This window comes from Hylobates moloch, unplaced genomic scaffold, assembly GCF_009828535.3.
Source record: "Hylobates moloch isolate HMO894 unplaced genomic scaffold, HMol_V3 SCAFFOLD_2, whole genome shotgun sequence".
In the NCBI taxonomy this organism is placed as follows: domain Eukaryota; kingdom Metazoa; phylum Chordata; class Mammalia; order Primates; family Hylobatidae; genus Hylobates; species Hylobates moloch.
In genome coordinates this window covers 93,330,883-93,352,671 of record NW_026652277.1, presented here as the reverse complement: position 1 = coordinate 93,352,671, position 21,789 = coordinate 93,330,883, and the positions used below count along the sequence as shown (strand labels likewise).

The following is a 21,789-nucleotide window of genomic DNA, read 5'->3' as shown; positions in this document are numbered from 1 at the left end:
TATGTGTAAAGTGATTCTGTAGAGTTCAGAATCACTAAGTTTACTAAGTTTAGTAAATGGTAAAAATGGTAAAAAAAAAAAAAATGGTAAATGGTAAAAAAAAAAAAAAAAATGAAGAAGTGACTTAAATAAAATAATACTACTATCATAAGCTAGGTGCGGTAGCTCACACTTGTAATCTCTCCACTTTGGGAGGCTGAGCCGGGTGAATTGCTTGGGCTTAGGAGTTTAAGACCAGCCTGGACACTGGGCATGGTGGCTCACGCCTGTAATCCCAGCACTTTGGGAGGCTGAGGCAGGCAGATCACCTGAAGTCAGGAGTTCGAGACCATCCTGACCAACATGGAGAAACCCCATCTCTACTAAAAATACAAAATTAGCCAGGCATGGTGGTGTACGCCTGTAATCCCAGCTACTTGGGAGGCTGAGGCAGGAGAATCGCTTGAACCTGGGAGGCGGAGGTTGCAGTGAACCGAGATCTCGCCATTGCACTCCAGCCTGGGCAACAAGAGCAAAACTCCATCCCAAAAAAAAGAAGACCAGCCTGGGCAACATGGTGAAACCCCATCTCTACAAAAAATACAAAAATTAGCTGGGCATGGTCATGCGCACCTATAATCCCAGCCACTCCAGAGGCTGAGGCACAAGAATTGTTCGAACCAGGGATGTGGAGGCTGCAGTGACCTGAGGTTGTGCCACTACACTCCAGCATGGGGGATAGAGCCAGACTTTTTCTCAAAAACTTAAAAAAAATAAAGCCCACTAGTGCCAGGCACAGTGGCTCACGCCTGTAATCCCCGTACTTTGGGAGGCTGAGGCAGGTGGATCACCTGAGGAAACGAGTTCGAGACCAGCCTGGCCAACATGATGAAACCCCATCTCTACTAAAAATATAAAAATTAGCCAGGCATGGTGGCGGGTGCCTATAATCCTAGCTACTAGGGAGGCTGAGGCAGGATAATCATTTGAACCAGGGAGGCGTAGGATGCAGTGAGCCGAGATCGCACCATTGCACTCCAGCCTGGGCAACAAGACTGAAACTCTGTCTCAAAAAAAAAAAAACCACTAGTATTACAGGTTATAGAAATTGACTTTTACACAAACAATATATATCTTAGGAAAATTTTTTTAACAACTTTATCTAAATGCTGATATTACTAGCTATAAAAATTATTCAAATGACTTAAAATTGTTTTTATGTTTTAAGATTTCTCTTTGTACTCACAAGTTTATTAGTATATATCTGAATTGAATTAATATCCATTTTGGGAAAAAACATTAAAGAGTACTATTCTCTGGCTGGGCATGGTGGCTCATGCATGTAATCCCAGCACTTTGAAAGGCCGAGGTGAGTGGATCACCTGAGGTCAGGAGTTTGAGACTAGTCTGGCCAACATGGTGAAACCCTGTCTCTACTGAAAATACAAAAAAATTAGTCCAGCGTGGTGGCACACACCTGTAATCCCAGCTACTCAGAAGGCTGAGGCAGGAGAATTGCTTGAACCCAGGAGTTGGAGGCTGCAGTGAGCCAAGATCCTGCCACTGTACTCCAGCCTGGGCAACAGAGCAAGACTCCATCTCAAAAAGAAAAAGAGTACCATTTTCTAGTAATTGTGACTAATGCATTGGTTAATACTAAAATACTGGAAAAATAATAATAGCTAATACACATGTAACATTTACCACGTTCTAGGTATGATTTAAACACACATACATATTAGCTTATTTAACCCTCTAGGGTAGGAATATTGTCCCCACTTTGCAGATGAGGACACTGAAACACAGAGAGATTGAATGACTTGCCTGAGGTCACTTAGCTTTATGAAAAGCCAGTAAGCGTTCGCGCATGGTTCACACTGCATCATGTTAAGCCGATAATATACATTTTCAGCAACTTAAAAAGCTACTTCTAATAGCACTTTTAAATATCAACAAGTATTTCAATTGATTTTAAAATTATAATGTAGAGATTGAAACAAGTCTCTCGAACTATTTCATGTGGGGTGTTGGGTTTTGGGGTTTTTTTTCGGAGGGAGCATATCTAGTGAATTGTGAGAAATGAGTAGTCCATCCCTAGAAAGTTGCTATGCCTGTATATTTACATATAATTACTTTATTCACAAAATAGAATATATAGGTTCACAGCAAACAAGTTAAATAAAACAGGAAAACATAGAACAAAGAAAAAGAGTACTTAACCAATATGCTATTCTCAAGTGTTTTAAAACAATCAAAAGTGATCATTTCTTTTTTATATTTTATTATTCTAAAGCTACAGTCTTGGATGCCCTGGTTTGATTATTGCTTCAGTTTCTTCTGAACAGCGAATTTTCCATTCTTTTGGAAAAGCCTAAAATTATTTGTCTAAATCAAAATCCAGCCATTTGCCCTTTTGCCTTTTTTATTTAAGCAAAGCCTCTTCTGTGGGTCTTCCTTTTGAAACAGTCTTTTTCTATGCAACATATCATTAATTAATAGCTTTCCTTTTATTGAAAGCTGTTCATTATTTTAAAATGAAGAAAGCTTTTTAAAAGCCTAAAATAATTTGTGTGTTTTGTAAAACAATTGAGAAATACTGTATTTTTTATAAAAATCATAAATTTATTGGGTGAGAAATTACCTTTTTTGTGAACACAATAGATCTGGTAAAGGGTTACAGAAATGTTACTTTTAAAGGGAAATTATCTATTTTGATTAAGGAATTGCAATTATAAACATTCATTAAATTTTTATAGCAACTTTTGACAAAACCTATGGTATTCTACAGATTGCTAATAGAATATGTAAATAATTTGCAGGTGGCATACAAGCATCTCAGCATTGAATAGCAGGGAAAAGAACGATGAAGGAGCTAGAGCAATGTGGAAAGTAAAATAAATGTATAATATGATGAAGGAGCTAGAGCAATGTGGAAAGTAAAATAAATGTATAATATATAGACATTAGATGACAGCAGTGTTGAAGTAGTCAAGATTATATTACTAAAGCAGAGAGAGGAATCATGGCCACTCTGACATTCCATAATGAGGGCTCAAAATAGCCAAAAAAGAATCTATTCATTGTTGGAATTTCAAAAACAATATATCCTTATTTTAAGATCTTCCTAAAAACACCTGCTTAGAGTCTTTTTACCAGCTGTTGAATTCTGACAAATAATGTATAGAAATTAACTAAAGCTCCTGCTGTCCTACTGTGGCACAAAGTACTCTGTATCCAGGAGGTTACAAAGGGATTTAATCTTAGGTATCACTTTTGATATGTAAATAATATGTATATTTTGTTTCTGAAAGTGCAGGAAAGAACCAGCATCAGCTAACATTATTTTAGGAAGAAAATTCATTCAAATTTATTTAAAATGAGTAAAAATAAGCATAGTTTAATATTGTTAAGAATATGTCAGTTTTAAAAGTACAGAGTTTTCTTAGCTTCGGCACTGTTGATATTCTGGGCTGGAGAATTCTTTGTTTTCAGGGGTTGTCGTGAACGTTGTAGCATGTTTAGCAGTATCTCTGGCCTCTGCCCACTAGATGCCGGTAGCACATACACTTTTCCAGCTTCAGCAGTGACAACCAAAAATATCTTCAGATGCTGCAGAATATTCCTTGGAGCAGAAAATCACCAGTTTAGAACCACTGCTTTAGCCAGTTCCAGAAAGTAAACACAAAATGACCCAAAGTGAATTGCATTAAAACTCTGAAGTTTTAGAACAAATGAGTAGCCAGAAGAATTGGAAAGACTTTAGATTATGAAGATGAAAGTTTCAATTAAGGTGTTCATATATCAATCGTATTATTATATAGTCCAGAGCAATATGGAAGAGTTATTTTAATCTTTTTCTTGGTAAAAAGTAACAACATACTTACAGATTTTTCTAGTTAAACCATGTCATCCTATAAATAGGGAAATCTTGTCACTTTCCCAAATTAAAGGTTCAACAAATAATTAGCCACTTGAGGGGCTCAGTGAAGTATTCACCCACAGACTAGTTAACTACGTTGTCTTTGAGGAGCTAGAATCAAGGTAGGTGCAGAAAAGATAAACCTAGAATATTAGCTCCCAAAATAGACTTCAGACATTTTTGTTGGCTGTACTTCAACTCAGATGAAGCACTGCTGTATTTCCTACCAGCACGGCACCTCTGGAGCTTGTTGTGTTTCACTTTGAGTTTCTGCCTTCTGTAGCCAACACTGCTAGACAAGAAATTGAAACCAAAAGGTTCAAAAAGGGCCATAGTATATTTAACTAACTTGGTTCTTGGCTAATATAAAAAGCAAACCTTCTGTGCAAAAGCACAATATCAGTATTAATACACTTTTTTTGAATAACTAGAAAACTGGTTACCAAGTTTAAAATACATTTTTAAAGTACAATACTGTCGTAAGAATCACATTTAGAAGTATAACAACATAGTGTATTTAGTCAGTATCAGAATTTTTAAGTTTATTTTATCATCATGGAATCTGAGAGTGAAAGGGTACCTTTGAAATCCTCTGACTAATTTTTACTGATTTTGCCTGCTTCCACTGAGCTGCGTGAACATGAGGAGCCATAGACACTTCTTGCAGGGATCTCAGTCTAAAGCAATAATTCCAAACCTTAGTGTTGTTTCTCTAGAGAAGTACATCAGAATCTCTGCAAAGAGCTGTTTTGAAAAATGTCTTTAATATAATTTTATTTAGAAATATATAATGCCTTTTATTCTTACAAATACAGAAACCTTTTAAAAATCTTAATCAGTGGGAAATTTGTGAGGAAGTTTTAATGATCATGTAATCTGGCAAATACATAATTAATTCACAGAGCACACATCTGGAGGTGACATGTAATATTGTTTATGCCTGAGTGGTATAATGTGTACTGCTGTTCCTAATACATAACAACCCAACAGAAAAAAATGGGCAAAAGAGAAAAGAGGCAGTTAGCTACCAAAAAATAAAATTAAAAATTAAAATATATATATATATATATATGGAAGGCCAATAAACAATAAGTTAATCATTTTTGCCATTAGGTTGGTAAAATTTAACAGATGCTATACAGTATTGATGAGTGTGTGAAACAGAAACCTTCATATATTAATGGTGGAAGGAGAAATGTTATTATCTTTTTGGAGAGTACATTTATCAGAATTTTAAGAATGTATTCAACAATTTCACTTTTGGGATTTTTCCTACAGAAATCTCATACAATTAGGTAAAGGCTATTCATTGCAGTGTTATACTTTTTTTATGTCCCCTCCCTTCTGAAGTGGAATCGACATAAATGTCCTTTGCTAGGGAAATAGGAGACATACTAAAAGTTATTCCTGGTAATTCCATGTAGTAGTTAAAAGAATGAGATAAATTTATTTGTACAAACATGAAAAGCTGTCCCCAAAATATTAGGTGAAAAAAGACATAAAATAGTATAACTACTATAATCTCAGTTATATTTTTAAAATGAAAAATAAATTGTGTATATACCAAGAAAGGAATTTGGAACAAAATACAGACATGCCTTGGAGATACTATGGATTTGGTTCCAGATCACCATAAAAAAAGGTGAGTCACATGAATTTTTTTGGTTTCCCAGGGCATATAAAAGTTATATTTACACTATACTATAGTCAAGAGTGTGCAATAGCATTATGTCTAAAAAAAAAGTATGCATACTTTAATTTTAAAATACTTTATTGTTAAAAATGCTAATGATTTTCTGAGCCTTCAGCTAATCATAATGTTTTTGTCAATCAGGGTGGTGGTTGCTGAAGATAGAGGTGGCTATGGCAATTTCTTAAATTACAACAACGAGGTTTGCTGCATTAATTGACTCTTCCTTTCACAAAAGATATCTCTGTAGCATATGATGCTGTTTGATAGTATTTTACCTGTAGTAGAACTTCTTTCAAAATTAGAATCAATCCTCTCAAACCCTGCCACTGCTTTTTCAACTACGTTTATGTAATAATCCAAATCTTTTGTTGTCATTTCAACAATGTTCACAGCATCTTTACCAGGCATAGATTCCATCTCAAGAAACCACTTTCTCTGTTCATCTGTAAGAAGCAACTCTTCATCTATTCAAGTTTGATCATGAGATTGCAGCCATTCAGTCACATCTTCAGGCTCCACTTCTAATTCTAGTTCTCTTGCTATTTCCACCACATCTGCAGTTACTTTCTTCACAGAAGTCTTGACCCCCTCAAAGTTATCCATGAAGGTTGGAATCAGCCTCTTCCAAACTTCTGTTCATGTAGATATTTGACCTCCTCCCATGAGTCATGAATGTTCTTAATGGCATCTGTAATGGTGAATTTTTTCCAAAAGGTTTTCATTTTACTTTGCTCAGATCTATCAGAGGAATCACTACCTATGGCAGCTATCACCTTGAAAGTCAAAATAACTAATGGATCACTTGGGCTGCAGAATAGATTTTGTGTTAGCCCGCATGGAAACATCATTAATCTAGGAGATTAATGTATATCTCCATGAGAGGTCTTGGTTCAGTAGGGGGATCGTTAATGAGCAGTAATATTTTGAAAGGAATCTTTTTTTCTGAGTTGTAGGTCTCAACTGTGGGCTTAAAATATTCAGTAACCCATGCTGTAAACAGATGTGCTGTAGTCCAGGCTTTGTTGTTCCATTAATAGAGCACAGAGTAGATTTCATATAATTCTTAAGGGCTCCAGTATTTTAGGAATGATGAGTATTGATTTCAAGGCCCCAACTGCATTAATCCGTAACAAGAGAGTCAGCTTGCCCTTTGAAGCTTTGAAGCCAGGTATTGATTCCTCTTTATCTATGAAGTCATGGATGGCATCTTCTTTCGATAGAAGGCAATTTTTTCAACATTGAAAATCTGCTTTTTAGTGTAGTCTTGTCAACATATACCTTAGCTAGATCTTGCAGATAACTTGCCATAGCTTCTCCATCAGCACTTGCTGCCTCACCTTCCACTTTTATGTTATGGAGACAACATCTTTCCTTAAACTTCTGCTAGCTTCCAGCTGTTCTGTGCAGCTTCTTCACTTCTCTCGGCCTTGAGATAATTGAAAAGAGTTAGGGTCCTGCTCTGGATTAAGCTTTGGCTAAGGGAATATTGCAGCAGGTTTGAACTTTCATCCACACCATCCAAACCTTCTCCGTATCAGCAATAAAACTGTTATGGTGTCTCATCATTTGCGTTTTCACTGGAGTAGCCCTTTTAATTTCCTTCAAGAACTTTCCCTTTGCATTCACATCTTGACTCTTTGGCACAAGAAGCCTGCTTTTCAGCCTGTCTTGGCTTTTGATATGCCTTCCTCACTAAGCTTAATCATTTCTAGCTTTTGATTTAAAGTAAGAAACAGAGCCAGACATGGTGGCTCAGGCCTGTAATCCCAGAAATTTGCAAGGCCGAGGCTGGGAATCACTGAATCCTAGGAGTTTGAGATCAGCCTGGGCAACACAGTGAGAACCTATTTCTACAAAACAAAACAAAACAAAAAAAATCCAATGTGTTGTCACATACCTGTTGTTTCAGCTACTTGGGAGGTTGAAGTGGGAGGATCCCTTGAGCCCAGGAGGTAGAGGCCGCAATGAGTCATGATTGCACCACTGCACTGTAGCCTGGGTCAGAGTGAGACCCCGTCTCAAAAAATAAAAATAATTAATGTGAGAGCCATGCGACTTTTCCTTTCACGTGAGCATTTAGAGACCATTGTGGGGTTATTGATCGGCCCAATTCCCGTATAGTTGTGTCTCAGGGACTAGAGAGGCCCAAGGAGAGAGGGAGAGAGACTGGAAATGGCCAGTTGGTGGAGCAGTCAGAGCATAGTCCATAAGTTCACTGTCTTATATGGGCATGGTTCATGGCATTGCAAAACAATTCCAATAGTAACATCAAAGATCACTGATCACAGATCACCATAACAGATATAAAAATAATGAAAAAGTTTGAATATTATAAGAATCACCAAAATGTGACACAGAGACACAAAGTGAATATGTACTATTGGAAAAATGGTGCCAATGGACTTGATCAATGCAGGGTTATCACCTTCAATTTATAAAAAACATAATATCTGCAGAGCACAGTAAAGTGAAGTACAGTTAAACAAGGTATACCTGTATAAAACTGTGATTGCTTTCAAAATACTGAATTTGAAAAAGTTAAACCTTTTAAGTGTACAGTCTTCTGGAGTTGTAAACAATACTAACAAACATCTGGCAAAATATTATATTACTATGAATTTTCAGAAAGAACAGACATCAATGACACTAATTTATACATAATGTATCTTATATAAGTAATCCAAATACAATCGAGTCTGGTTTCTGCTTTTGATAAACCCTTTGTATAAACCTCAGTTAAGAAAAATTCAAAAAAATGAGGCATGCCTGTACACAACTGTTAGCTGTGTCCTTAGTGAATGGCAGCAGGGGCGGCGGGGTGAGGGGGAAGGCAAGAGGAGGTAGTAAAGGGGGAATAGTTGAAGATTTTTTTTTTTTTTTGGAGATGGAGTCTTGCTCTGTTGCTCAGGCTGGAGTACAGTGGTGTGATCTTGGCTCACTGCAACCTCCGCCTTCTGGGTTCAAGCTATTTTCCTGCCTCAGCCTACCAAGTAGCTGGGATTACAGGTGCCCGCCACCATGCCCAGCTAATTTTTTGTATCTTTGGTAGAGACGGGGTTTCACCATATTGGCCAGGCTGGTCTCAAATTCCTGACCTTGTGATCCACCCGCCTCGGCCTCCCAAAGTGCTAGGATTACAGGCATGAGCCACTGCACCCAGCCAAACTGCTTCAGTTCTAAAAATAAAAAAGGGTAGGGAGAGAGGGAACACAAGTTATATGTCACCTATCCAGAACCCTTGAGAAATACGCATTTCAGGAGCCACTTACAGGATTATTAAAAATCAAATCTGTTGTTAGTCAACATATTTGAGAGCCTACTGTGTGTTCAGCACTAAGCACTAACATATTTTTAATTTTTTTTAACTTGGAGAGAAATTAGTAAAATATTTTACATCTTTTTTTCAATATAGAGCACTAAAAATAGTTTAACCCAGCCTCCTCTTCCAACCTTTTTCACATCAGGCATCAATAGCAAATGATTATATTTTTAAAGCACAATTGGGTAAGCCATTATTAGATAAACCAGTGAACCAACCATGTTGCTCCCCCAGCAGAGGAGACCAGCCTGGGGACTTCAGCCATGCCCAGTCATCTGAGAAAGCTAACTAGATCAGTTTCCGGACCCACCTATAACTGCACACCATAGGAAGTTCTCCTTCAACCTGTTGATTTGTTTACATTCATTAACAATAGTTCCATACTACGCTGAAATAAAATGGTATTCTCAGAGATGCAGCATTTTAACCCTAAACTAATCAGTCTCCTGATCCCTAGTTCAATGTGTCCTTTCTTCTCAACTAGACTGCCTCAACTTGGTAAGTTTCTTGTTCCCGCCAAAAGTTAGGGCCAGATTTTTATGTTATAGACTACTTAGCTAAATTGAGTGGACCTTAATATGTGAGAGCCAATATTGATATTTTTTTGAGGGAAGACATATACTTTATAATTAAAAAATTTAATCCGATACTTTAAACAGGGACAGATAAAGATATGGTCACTTTTTTATCCCTCCCAGACATATTGCATAACTAAAGTTTTATAATAGATGTGAAATTTTCTAAACGTTACAATGAAATCTTTTTTTTAAAAGAAGCAGATATAAATTTAAAATTTTTCCAAAAAATTCAAAATAAAATTTAATTTGAAAGAAACATATAAAATAAAACTCTCAGGAAAGAAATGTATAATGGAAGTCATGAGACCAGCAAGTAGAGAATAGCAGTGATACTGGTAAGAGGAGAAAGCAACATACACTGCATATGAAGCAAGCCAAACTTGATGATGTAGTATATATGAGGGAATTAGTAATTAAAGGTGGCCAATATTTCTCATTGGACTAGAATAATAATAGGCTTATAGAATAATGAACTTAAGGTAGCAAGCAAAATTTTGGAAATAGAATTTGGTGTTAGGAATAGTGAGTATTAAAGTGACACAAAGCTTTGTGTCAAGTTATATGGCAAGAAAAGCAGGCCAGAAATTTAGATTTGAGGAGCAGATATAAAAATGATAATTAAAAGCAGAGAGATAGATGAGTAAAGAATAAAATGTCATGTATGCCTGAAGACAAAGTTTTGTTTTCTCTCCTAAAATTACCCATCAGAAAAGAGAGTGCTGCCGTATATTCAAATCACTAACACAAGGTGATTTCTCAGTTACTTTATTTGGACTTACTTGGAGAAGACATACTGGCCTGAAATAACCATTGTACTTCAGATGCAAATTTAGGCTACCAGGTAGAATTAAAATTTGGTCAAATAAGATGAGGCCTGAGAATTGATCCTTAAATTTTTAGCATTGTCTAGGTCATTGGTGATCTTAAAAGAGCAATTTACATGGTGTAATTAGTAAGAAAGACTTCTGAGAATAGGTTCGGTAAAGAACAGGAGGAAAGGAAGAGAAGGGAGACACATAGAAAACTCATGAAGAATTTTGCTACAACACTGTGCCAAGAAATGGGTAATAGCAGAGGAGTATAAGGTCCAGGTACAGGTTCATTTATTTGGTTTTGGGGGGGTTTTTTGGTTTTTGTTTTTTGAGATGGAGTCTCTTCTGTCACCCAGGCAGGAGTGCAGTGGCGTAATATCGGCTCACTGCAACCTCCGCCTCCTGGGTTCAAGCGATTCTCCTGCCTCAGCCTCCTGAGTAGTTGGGATTACAGGTGGCTGCCACCATGCCTGGCTAATTTTTGTATTTTTAGTAGAGATGGCTTTCGCCATGTTGGCCAAGCTGGTCTTGAACTCCTGACCTCAGGTGATCCACCCTCGGCCTCCCAAAGTGCTGGGATTATAGGAGTAAGCCACCATACCCAGCCATTAATTATATTTTCATAAAATATAACATCTCAACTCATTCTGTTGGAATTACAGATTTAGCTCATTCAATTTATGGGAAATGTGTGCCATAAAATCCAATTGGCAAAGCCATTTCTCACTGTCATAAACAGTCAAGTCAAATTGACTTTTTGTCAGAAAAAGTTAGACTTTATATTTTGCTTGGTTTTCCAGAGACTTTTATACCCTAGGGCCATGTACCTTAATAAGATATGAAATAGATTGGAGAGATAATATCTTTCTCTTGTAAAGTGGGAGAAAGTCAAGTCACTTTTAGAAAAAAACACATCTGGAGGTTGGGATCTGGAAATCAATTTTCTTTTTTATTTTTAGGACAAGCTCTTGCTCTGTCACCTGGGCTGGAGTGCAGTGCTACAGCCATGGCTCACTGCAGCCTGCACCTCCTGGGCTCAAGGGGTCCTCCCACCTCAGCCTCCTGAGTAAGACTACAGTTATGCAGCACCACACCTGGCTAATTTTCATAGAGAAAGGATCTCACTTCGTTGCCCAGGCTGGTCTCAAACTCTTGGGCTCAGGCAATTTTCCCCCCTTGACCTCCCAAAGTTCTGAGATTACAGGCATGAGCCACCTCACCCAGCCTTGAAATCAGTTTTCTTAAAGCTATACACACCTATCTACACCATAGAGAGTCTTAGATGACTCCAGGGGTAAATGTATGAATACCTGTGCTCTAGGACACATAGATGATTCCCAAAGTAGCACTAATAATGATGAAGATATTAGTGTCAAATTGTGTCACGAGATGTGAGAATGAAGGGGGGGAGTCATTTTTTCTTAATATTTTATACAATATTATTTTAAATATATGTTCAATTAACTTCTATAACAGATACTTGATATTTCATTTATCTCCTTAGGATTGTATACATTCAAAATGTCACCTCCCCCAAAAAAGTGGTATAATCTAAGGATGGCCTTATTTTTGGCATAGATAGTATCATATGGTCACACTTGGCTGTGTGTGAATCCATACTCTTCTCAAGATTAAGATCCTTAGGCCAGGCATAGTGGTTCATTCCTGTAATCCCAGCATTTTGAGAGGCCGAGGTGGGCAGATCACTTTGAGGCCAGGAGTTCAAGACCAGCTTGGCCAATATGGTGAAACCCTGTCTCTACTGAAAATGCAAAAATTAGCCAGGTGTGGTGGCCCACACCTGTAATTCCAGCTACTCAGGAGGCTGAGGCATGAGAATCTCTTAAACCCAGGAGGCAGAGGTTGCAGTGAGCTGAGATTGCGCCACTGCACTCCAGCCTGAGCGACAAAGCGAGACTCTATCTCAAAAAATAATAATAATAATTTTTAAAAAGTAAATATAAATCATATTAAGCAAGTGTTATAAATGAAAAGAAAGTAAAAAGTCAGCTTTAAATGATTTCCTGTGAGGTGTTTTGTTTGTTTTAATGGAAGAGTATAATTTTGTTTCTTTGGAAATACTCCTAAATATTGATGAATACCTTTTGGAAGGTAAGAATGTCATGGAATACTTTCTATAGAACATTAGTCCACATACTCTGTTTCTTGCCTGTCTCCACACCACTGAGCAACAGTGCTTGCTCCCAGTGCAAACACACATTCTCATATCAGCATCAAGACTACATAACAGTGAAGTGGGTTTTTTTGTAGAGAACATATAGAAATTTGGAGAAAGGATTCATCAAGTATTGACAAAGTCAGAAACTTAGTACTGCTAAGGAAATTTATTTTTTGGCCACTTAATATGATACTAATAACTTGTTTTAAATCTGGTAAACTACTGCATTGTAATTTATTATATTCTATTCACAGGGCTTCATTATTTCAAAAATGTTGTGCTAGTGGGATCCCTACAGGATCGCTATGTTCCTTATCACTCTGCCCGCATTGAAATGTGTAAAACAGCTTTAAAGGACAAACAGTCAGGTAATGGAATAAAAGTATTTCAAAGAGTTATAGGTATTAATGAGCTCTTTCCAAAATTTTTCTTGTAGTCACTTTCTTTCGTATCTGTCACCCTTCTCTTTCCTGTTAACTTCCTTTCCACCCACTTATATTAACAGCTATCCTTCTTCCATTCTTCTCACCTGCCACGTGAACTGCCTTTACCAATGAAGTATCATATTTTGATTTCCTCTGAATTATTGGGATTGACAATTGTGGTCATCCTTGTCATATGTTCTGCTGTACCTCACTTTTACGCAAAGGTGGTAGCAAGGATTTGCCCCTCTTTACTGATAGTAAATGATAAAGACTTTATTTTTTCTTTTGCTATTTGTGAATAACAAAATAAATTTAAAGTATAGCCATTTGGAGCCAGAAGGAAACTTGAGTCCTGTTTACTCATTTTATAACTAAAGCCCAGAGATACTAAGTGGCTTAGCTGAAGTCAGTTAGCTAATTACAGACTTAGGTCAAGAACCTGGTCTCCGGGCGTGGTGGCTCCTGCCTGTAATCCCAGCACTTTGGGAGGCCGAGGCAGGCAGATCACCTGAGGTCAGGAGTTCGAGACCAGCCTGGCCAACATGGTGAAACCCCGTCTCTACTAAAAATACAAAAATTAGCCGGGCATGGTGGTGGGTACCTGTAATCCCAGCTACTTGAGAGGCTGAGGCACAAGAATAGCTTGAACCTGGGAGGGGGAGGTTGCAGTGAGCCGAGATCGTGCTATTGCACTGCAGCCTGGGAGACAAGAACGAAACTCTGTCTCAAAAAAAAAACCCCTGGTCTCCTACCTCTCAATATTGCCTCAGATCCGTTTTTGGAATGAGGCTGATTTTAAACTCTTAATCCTTTATTTTTCTACATTGTGACGGTGAACAGCTCCTTAAGGCAAGAACTCTCTTAAGCACATTTCTATTGACAATGCCTAACATGGTACCTGGTACATGGTAAGTACTCCTTTATTGTACATTTGTGACATCAAAGTAGCCTTTTCTTAACTTCTGTTCTAGCAAAGGCTAGAGTCCACCTAAGGAAAAAATTCAGAAGAGTCTTAACCTTCAGATGAGTAGCTGAAACTAGATAAATGTCCCTTATTTTAACAGTGAGGTTCTGTGACATTGTGGGACAAGGGGAATCAAATGATGAAGACATGTTTAGACTTCTTCCTGTATTAACATATTTTTAAAATAGCATGGAACCACAAATCCAACCTGACTCACAATGAAAACTAAGAGGAGAGGTGGGAGTAAAAAGTTTTTTGATGAGTATGTATTAAGTCAGTCTTTCTCTTAAACACCTCTCTTTCCTATATCTGATTGTGCTTCTGTATACTTTTCCCTTCTTGTCATTCCTCAGGCAGCATCCTACCTGTCTTCTGAAATTTAATATTTACCTCTGTAAAGCTCACACGTTCCATGGACAGTTAGTACTCATTTATTAGTATATAGTAATGCATAAGCATTGTAAACAATGTTTTGCCCCGTAGAAGGCAGTTTATACATTTATGTGGATGTATTCTAATCGTTATCTTTTATGTGCTTAATATGACCTCAGTAAATCCATTGTAAGAATTAGCTAAACATAGTTTGGGTGCAGTGGCTCATGCCTGTAATCCCAGCACTTTGGGAGGCTGAGGCAGGAGGATCACCTGAGTCCAGGACTCTGAGACTAGCCTGGGCAACATAGCAAGACCCCATTCTACCAAAAATAAAAAATCAGCTAGGCTAATTAAAATGGTGGTGCACGCCTGTGTCGTCCCAGCTACTCAGGAGGGTTAAGATGGAAGGATCACTTGAGCCTGTGATGTGGAGGCTGCAGTGAGTTGTGATCATGCCACTGCACTGGGTAACAGAGTGACACCCTGTCTCCAAAAACAAAACAAAACAAAAGAGCCAAAAATGAGAGAGGAACACAAGTACTAAATAAACCTACAGACCAAACAAAAGATCATGTTATTTGAGCCAAGCTTACATTGTTCATCTGACTATAGGAGGTTGCTGTTCTTTCTTAAAATAATTTGGAAATTTTGACTACCACAGAAACATTTTTAAAGTATTTGCTGTAGGCCAAGTTTATAATTTTGCCTTATCAAAATGTCTTACCATGTCTAGCTTATTTTCATAATTGTTTAATGAGTTATAAGTGACTTAACGTTAAAGAAAACTATTTCTTTGTTATAGGCATTGCTTTGAGTTAAAAATACCAAATTTCAGCTGGGCGTGGGGGCTCATGCCTGTAATCCCAGCACTTTGGGAGCCTGAGGCGGGAGGATCGCCTGAGGCCAGGAGTTCAAGACCAGCCTGGCCAACATGGTGAAACCCCCAACTCTATTAAAAATACAAAAATTAACTGGATGTGGTGGTGCATGCCTGTAATCCCAGCTACTCAGGAGGCTGAGACAGGAGAATGGCTTGAACCCGGGAGGCAGAGGTTGCAGTGAGCCGAGACCACGCCATTGCACTCCAGCCTGGGCAACAAGAGTGAAACTCCATCTCAAAAAAAAAAAAATATATCAAATTTCAAGAATAATGTATAATAAATTTGTTATTTCCACTTGACTAGATAATGTGATTACTTATATTTTCTATAAACAGTCCCAAAAATGATAGTTGGAGGAAAATTAAACCTTTTTAAAAAGAGCCATTTTTCTGCTTTATATGGAAATAATGTAACTAAATTTTATAGCTTATCTAAAAATTGGCATAGTTTTTTTATTTTCAGTTGCTAATGTGAACTAATTTTCCTTTTTTCTGTTGGTTCCACAGGACAGATCTATTCAGAAATGATCCACAACTTGCTTCGACCCGTTCTGCAAAGCAAGGACTGTAATTTGGTTCGCTATAATGTCATCAATGCATTGCCCAATACAGCTGATTCACTCATTGGGAGAGCTGCACATATAGCTGTTCTTGATTCGGAAATATTTTTAGAGAAATTCTTTCTGGTTGCTGCCCTCAAATATTTCCAATAGTATAAAAGCATTGTTAGCGACTGGACAATTACCTCATTCAACAATGTTTCAAATAATGTATTATATTAAAATGTAGATGCTGATAAGTTCTAAGAAATATTTATACTTTTTATATGGAAGATAATTTATATCATCCGTGTTTAGTGCTTTTTAAACATCAACTTTACTTTCTAGGTAATGTGGCTGTGCAATATTTTTTTAATTTTATCTTTTTACTTTTCTATTACTTTTTCATATATTTTGCTACCTAAGTAATTCAGTGAAACTTTAAGCCCATACTTATGTCTGATTGTTTATTATTGGCTTTCCACAATTCTTACATCAGACTACCTTATATTAGAGACCATTATTGCTAGAATAGCGTGGGATTTAACATTTTCTAATACTGGGGGTATTATTTAGTTAATTATAAATTTTACTTTTCACGTTTTACTGTGTTTTAACTGGAAATAAAATTATGGCTGCTACAATATATTTTTTGAAATCAACTTCTGTAGTTCTAAAATACACCTTTATCATACAATCAAACCAGGTAGTTCATACATGACAGTGTCATAAAAGTTTTCTATAAAGTCATTACTGTTGCTTAAACATATGTCATGCCTATTAAAATATATTTTCTACTGGTGATTTCCACATTATTTCTCATACTGACTTTTATTACTGGAAATGTTCCTGTTCATGTTGGCAGCAGATAAAGATTTTTGAATGTTTGAATGCCTCTGCCTTGATTTGGTTGGGATTTTTACTAAATTGGCAATGTTGCTTGAACTTTATGACTACATTTTCTTTTAACTTTTTTCATGGACTTCCTTATGTGTACATAATAATTAAATGTTGAAATTTATGAAATACTTTTATGAATTTAGATAATTTTTAAATATTGTTAAAATTTATTGAACTAAAAAGTAATGTAAATAAAATCATGTTAAAGATGGAACAAAATAATTTACATGTTTGGTGATACAGATGCAAATGTTTTTGATATATGGAGATGTTGAGTCTTTTGACTTTACAAAAGGTGCTGAATAGCATTAAATTCACTATTTTCCTTTTCTGTTTTACTTGTGAAAATAAAAATGCACTAAGGTTGGGTAGAAGTTCTGTTTGCACTCACTAATTGTGACAGACAGAGGTTTTTGTAAGCATTTATTGTACAATTGATGCATGTTTATTTTTAGCGTTGTGTTATTGCCCCTGGTGTTAATAAATGAACAAATGGCTATCTGGAGGAACAGCTACAACACTTGTAATCCTTTGCTTATTCTCAGAATACTAGAGGTGTATATATTTTATTTATAAGATAGACCAGCCTAATTGTATAACTTGTAGCCTTTGTATTTTTATAATTATATCTTTTGTATATATTATTATAGTTAAAATAATTTTGATTGCTATTGATAATTATTTACTTTTTAGAAAGTACTCAAAATTTTTATAAACTAATATCCCAAGTGCATTATAACGAGAAAATGTAAATATATTAATTAGCCACCACATATTTTTGCCAAGCACATTTTTTATATTCCTATATCTTGGCTCTGAGTTTGAAATGTGCATATTCAAAGTTTGGATAATTTTCAGGTTTATCAAAGGACTCATTCTTAATCATATAAATAGTATTTGAGTGGAAATTGCTCTTATCATAGTTGATTAGTTTTTGTTTATTTTAATACAGTTTTAAAAGCACATCTGTGTTCATGGTTTAAAATCTAACAAATGTAACTTATTTGATTTATCTGGGAAACCACCACACACTATTCACCTCCAAATTCAGATTGTGGGAGATGGGGTGCAGTTATGGGGGAGAGAGGAAACGATGATCTGAAATGGTATTATTGACTCTTACTTTAGAGAATGAATCTCATTGAATTATACCAGTAAGAGTTCTTGGTTGCAAACAACAAAAAAAATTAGGATCAACCTAAACAGAAAAAGAATTTATTGGAAGAGGATCAGGTAGCTCACAGAATTGATGGAAAGGCTGGAGAGCCAGGTTTGGAAAACAAATAGAAGCCAAAGGAAAGTAGATGACCAAAAGCATAGCCAAGTTCTGATGACAAAAAGAGCTAAACGACTGTATTCTTCTCTAGCCAGGATGACCCTGAAAACTGGATTTCAAGTACTTGTTTTATCACTTTAGATTCAAAGTGTAGTAGAATGTCCAACTGACCAAGTTTAAGTCCTGTGCCAGTGCTTGGGCTGTCAGGCATCAAAGACAGCAGATGTATATGACCTCGTTAGTTTCCACAGTAGAAAATGGGACCCTTTATTCTACCAAGGTTAACCAAACATATGAAATGGGTTTGATGCCAGCACCAAATATAAAAACACATCAGGTGTAATATAGTCCATCTTTTTGTCTTCCCAACATCTGCAAGCGTAATTCTCTCCATATTTACACATTTAAAATGCATCTTTCTGACATAGTACTACTATCCCTCATCCAGTTTTAAGTCCAGGACCTCAGTGTGATGTTCTCTGATTCTGTAATAATCTCATCTCAATAGTTTGCAACTCATAGACAAAATTGTGACCTAACCACCACCCCTATACATAATAACAGTATAATAGGAAAGAAGCTGGGCGTGGTGGCTTATGACTGTAATCCTAGCACTGAGAGGCTGAGGTGAGAGGATCACTTGAGCTAGGAATTCAAGACCAGCTTGGGCATCATAGCAAGACCCCATCTCTACAAAATAATTTAACTGAGCCTGGTGGCATGCACCTGTAGTCCCAGCTACTTGGAAGACTGAGGTGGGAGGATCACTTGAGTCCAGGAGTTCAAGGTTGCAGTGAGTTACTGCACTATAGCCTGGGCGACAGGGAGATCCTCCAACTCTATATATATATATATACTCACACATATATACATATGAAATAAGAGAAAATTTTACAAAAATGCATGAGTCAGTGAGGAAGAAAAAATAGAGCAGGGCTTTGCAAGTGTCCGTGGCAAGAATTACCTGGACTACTTTAAAAATACACATTCTAGGACCTTATTACAGACCAACTGAATCAGAATTTTCAGGATAGTGTAAAAGCAGCGTCATGTTTTATGTCCCAAATTTCTCTAATAACACGTTGCAAACACAGTACTCAGTCCTGTCACTGGTTGTGAATCTAGATGGTTATGACTTCTCACCACTGCCAACTATTTTCTGTTTTCTTTATGTTCAACGAGCACCTCTGCTGATCAGATTTATGTATCCAGTGGATGACAAAGGATCTGAGGTGTGGGTGGTCTTGCCTATATATGTTTGTAATAGTCTTATATGTAAATGTTACCATTCAGCATGCTATTTTTCAAAATAAAATATAAAAACATGGTATTGTGAAGAGGGATTCCAGGAGACCCCCCCCCCGACTTCTGGTTATACTCTTCTCCCTACTCTCTTTTCTCCATGGTCATCAGGGCCAATCACTCCAGCTAGCACCATCACCACTTTCTCTAACCTTACCTAGAGGAATGAGGTCAAAATGGCTGGATGGCAATTCCAGCTGGGCACAAAAATTGCTATACCAACAGAACCTGGACTCAGAGATGGCTAGCAAGAGTAGTGAAGGGTCTGAGATTTTATCCTACTTGCAAGGCTACAGGCTAGGTTGCTGCAGTTTCATGGATGCTGACAGGATACTCCTGGGCAAAAGACGAAACAGCTTTATTACAGCAAAATAGAAGCCAGAGTGGCCGCATATTTGCATCAGTTCCTGTAGCCCAATTCCCACAGTGTGATGCAGAGGGCCAGATGACGTCTGTGCACATGAGGGGTTGCATTACAGGAGAAGAATCCAGGATCAAGAATCAAGCAGTTTTTGAGCAAACAACAAACAAGCTAGTCTCTCTCCCCCAGGGAGCAGCAGTTAAATGGTAGTAATGCTGTGATTACCTTGACCTACTTAGGTGCCTGTATGACTAGCTACAGAAACTGCTTAGTATCAGGAGATGGATAAGACTTGCAGTCTGGCACACTCAGTAATAATATACAGGCATGTTCAGGGGCCATGGGAGCTTGTCTCTTCTCTACCACAATGGAAAGCAAAATATATTTTATATCAGTAAGTCATATGCAATAGTAAGAAGCCAGACCCTTTTCTACTCTTTGATCTCTGTTATTCTGTCAACAGAAGATATATCAACAAATACCGTTGACTCATTTGGAAAATATGACAAATCCTTTAGGGCAGTATCCCAAAGTGTATTTTCTCACCTGGTTCCAAAACAACCTTCAATAAGGCTGTCCGTCATTCCATAAAATCGGTTGCTTTTGGATGATGGAATACATAAGACTGTGAATCCTGCAGGCATTAGTCCCCTGCTTTACATCTTTCACAGGAAAATGAGTTCTTCGGTAAGAAGCAGTGTTGTATAGGATATTGTATTAAATATGGAGTAGTGTGTTAAGGTATTCAGTAAGTCCACAGGTGAAGTATATAATAAGCATAAATCAGGGAAAACAATCTAAATGTAGAATAATTGTCTCTTCCTGTAAGAACAAATTGCTACCTCCTTCATAACAGTAGGATTTCATTGTAATCAGACCTGCCACCCAGACCACATAAAAGTATATCAGGGGATCAAGTTGGTCACTGCAGTTGGCAAGTAGTGGTAGTAGCCAATCAGTCATGGCAGAAGAAAGACTGTGTTAAAAGTACATGTATGTCTCCATTCTTGCCACCATGGCTACCTTGTTACTGAGTCCACACCTGTTGTGGGGGAAGGAGGCTGAGTGATGGGCCACTGTTGCAGCCCTTGTGTAATCCCCTTTTGATAGTGGGCTGGACTTAATAATAGGATACAGTGGAAGTGGTGGGATGTTGCTACCGAGATGAGATTACAGAAGTTCAGGGCTTCCATTTTGAGTGGTCTTTCTTGCTCCTTAGTTCATTTGTCCTGTGGAAAGCCAGCTGCCATGTTGCAAGATAGCTTTTGGAGAAGCTCACTTAACAAATAACTGAGAAGGTTTCCAGTCCAAAATCCACAAGGAACCAAATCTTGCCGATAATCATGCGAATGAGCTTGGAAGCAGATCTTCCCTTAGTTGTCCATTTATACGAGACTGGGACTTCAGCCAACAGCTTGGCTGCAACCTCATTTAGGACCCAGAACCATAGTCACTCTGGCTTCTAGATTCCTGATCCACAAAAACTGTGAGAGAATAACTGTTTATTGTTTTAAGCCAATAAATTTTGGGATAATTTGTGAGGCAGCAATAGATAACTAATAATCTTGTTCTGATTAAGAGCCCTTCTGCAATGGGAGCCTTTTTTTTTTTTTTTTAACATTCAATAGGACCCAAATGTTTTCATGCTTTGGGACCACATTGAGAGGTCCTATTCCAAAGACCTAGTCCAAAACTTTTACATTCCCAGTTCTCAGCACTTGACAAACCAGTCACCGCCTATGAAATGATGTAGATTTTTATCTCAAGCCATGTCTCTTTTTAGGCAAAGCATACAAGATAAGCTAAATTCTGGCCAGGCACAATGGCTCACACCTGTAATCCCAGCACTTTGGGAAGCTGAGAGGGGTGGATCCCTTGAGGCCAGGAGTTCGAAACCAGCCTGGTCAACATGGCGAAAACCCGTCTCTACTAAAAATAGAAAAATCAGCCAGGTGTGGTGACACGTACTTGTAAAAACATAAAATACATAAATAAGCTGTTATGCATGCTGGAAAGAATTTTTTTTCCCTCTTCTGTTCCTTCAGGGCCTCTGTTAAGTGGGGCTCTAAATATGAAAAGCAGTCAGTTGCCAGCTGGGCCAGTTTATTGAGCAAAGCCATCATCTGACTTTGAATTTTTTCCTCAGTCAACTAGTCACAAGGAATTCATTATTAAACTGTAGATATAAGCTAAAGGTCAAAAGCATGACCTTAGGACTGTGAGCTCCCTACAAACGAAAACTGTTTCCGTTTTGACTCTGGCCCAGTTCTGTGTATCCCACTTTCTCT

The 21,789-nt window shown here is 37.4% G+C and overlaps 1 protein-coding gene across 8 annotated transcripts in view; it reads left to right on the top strand.

The window, feature by feature from the left end:
- The window catches only part of FAM135A (family with sequence similarity 135 member A), a 155,701-nt gene extending 138,634 nt beyond the window's left edge, over positions 1-17,067 (top strand). For all 8 annotated transcript variants that reach the window (XM_032153951.2, XM_032153936.2, XM_032154015.2 and 5 more), the window contains 2 exons: positions 12,734-12,847; positions 15,631-17,067. In XM_032153951.2, the coding sequence (XP_032009842.1) occupies positions 12,734-12,847; positions 15,631-15,836 (320 nt within the window). In that variant the 3' untranslated portion in view covers positions 15,837-17,067. The remainder of the gene's footprint in view (positions 1-12,733; positions 12,848-15,630) is intronic.
- The last annotated feature ends 4,722 nt before the right edge of the window (positions 17,068-21,789 follow it).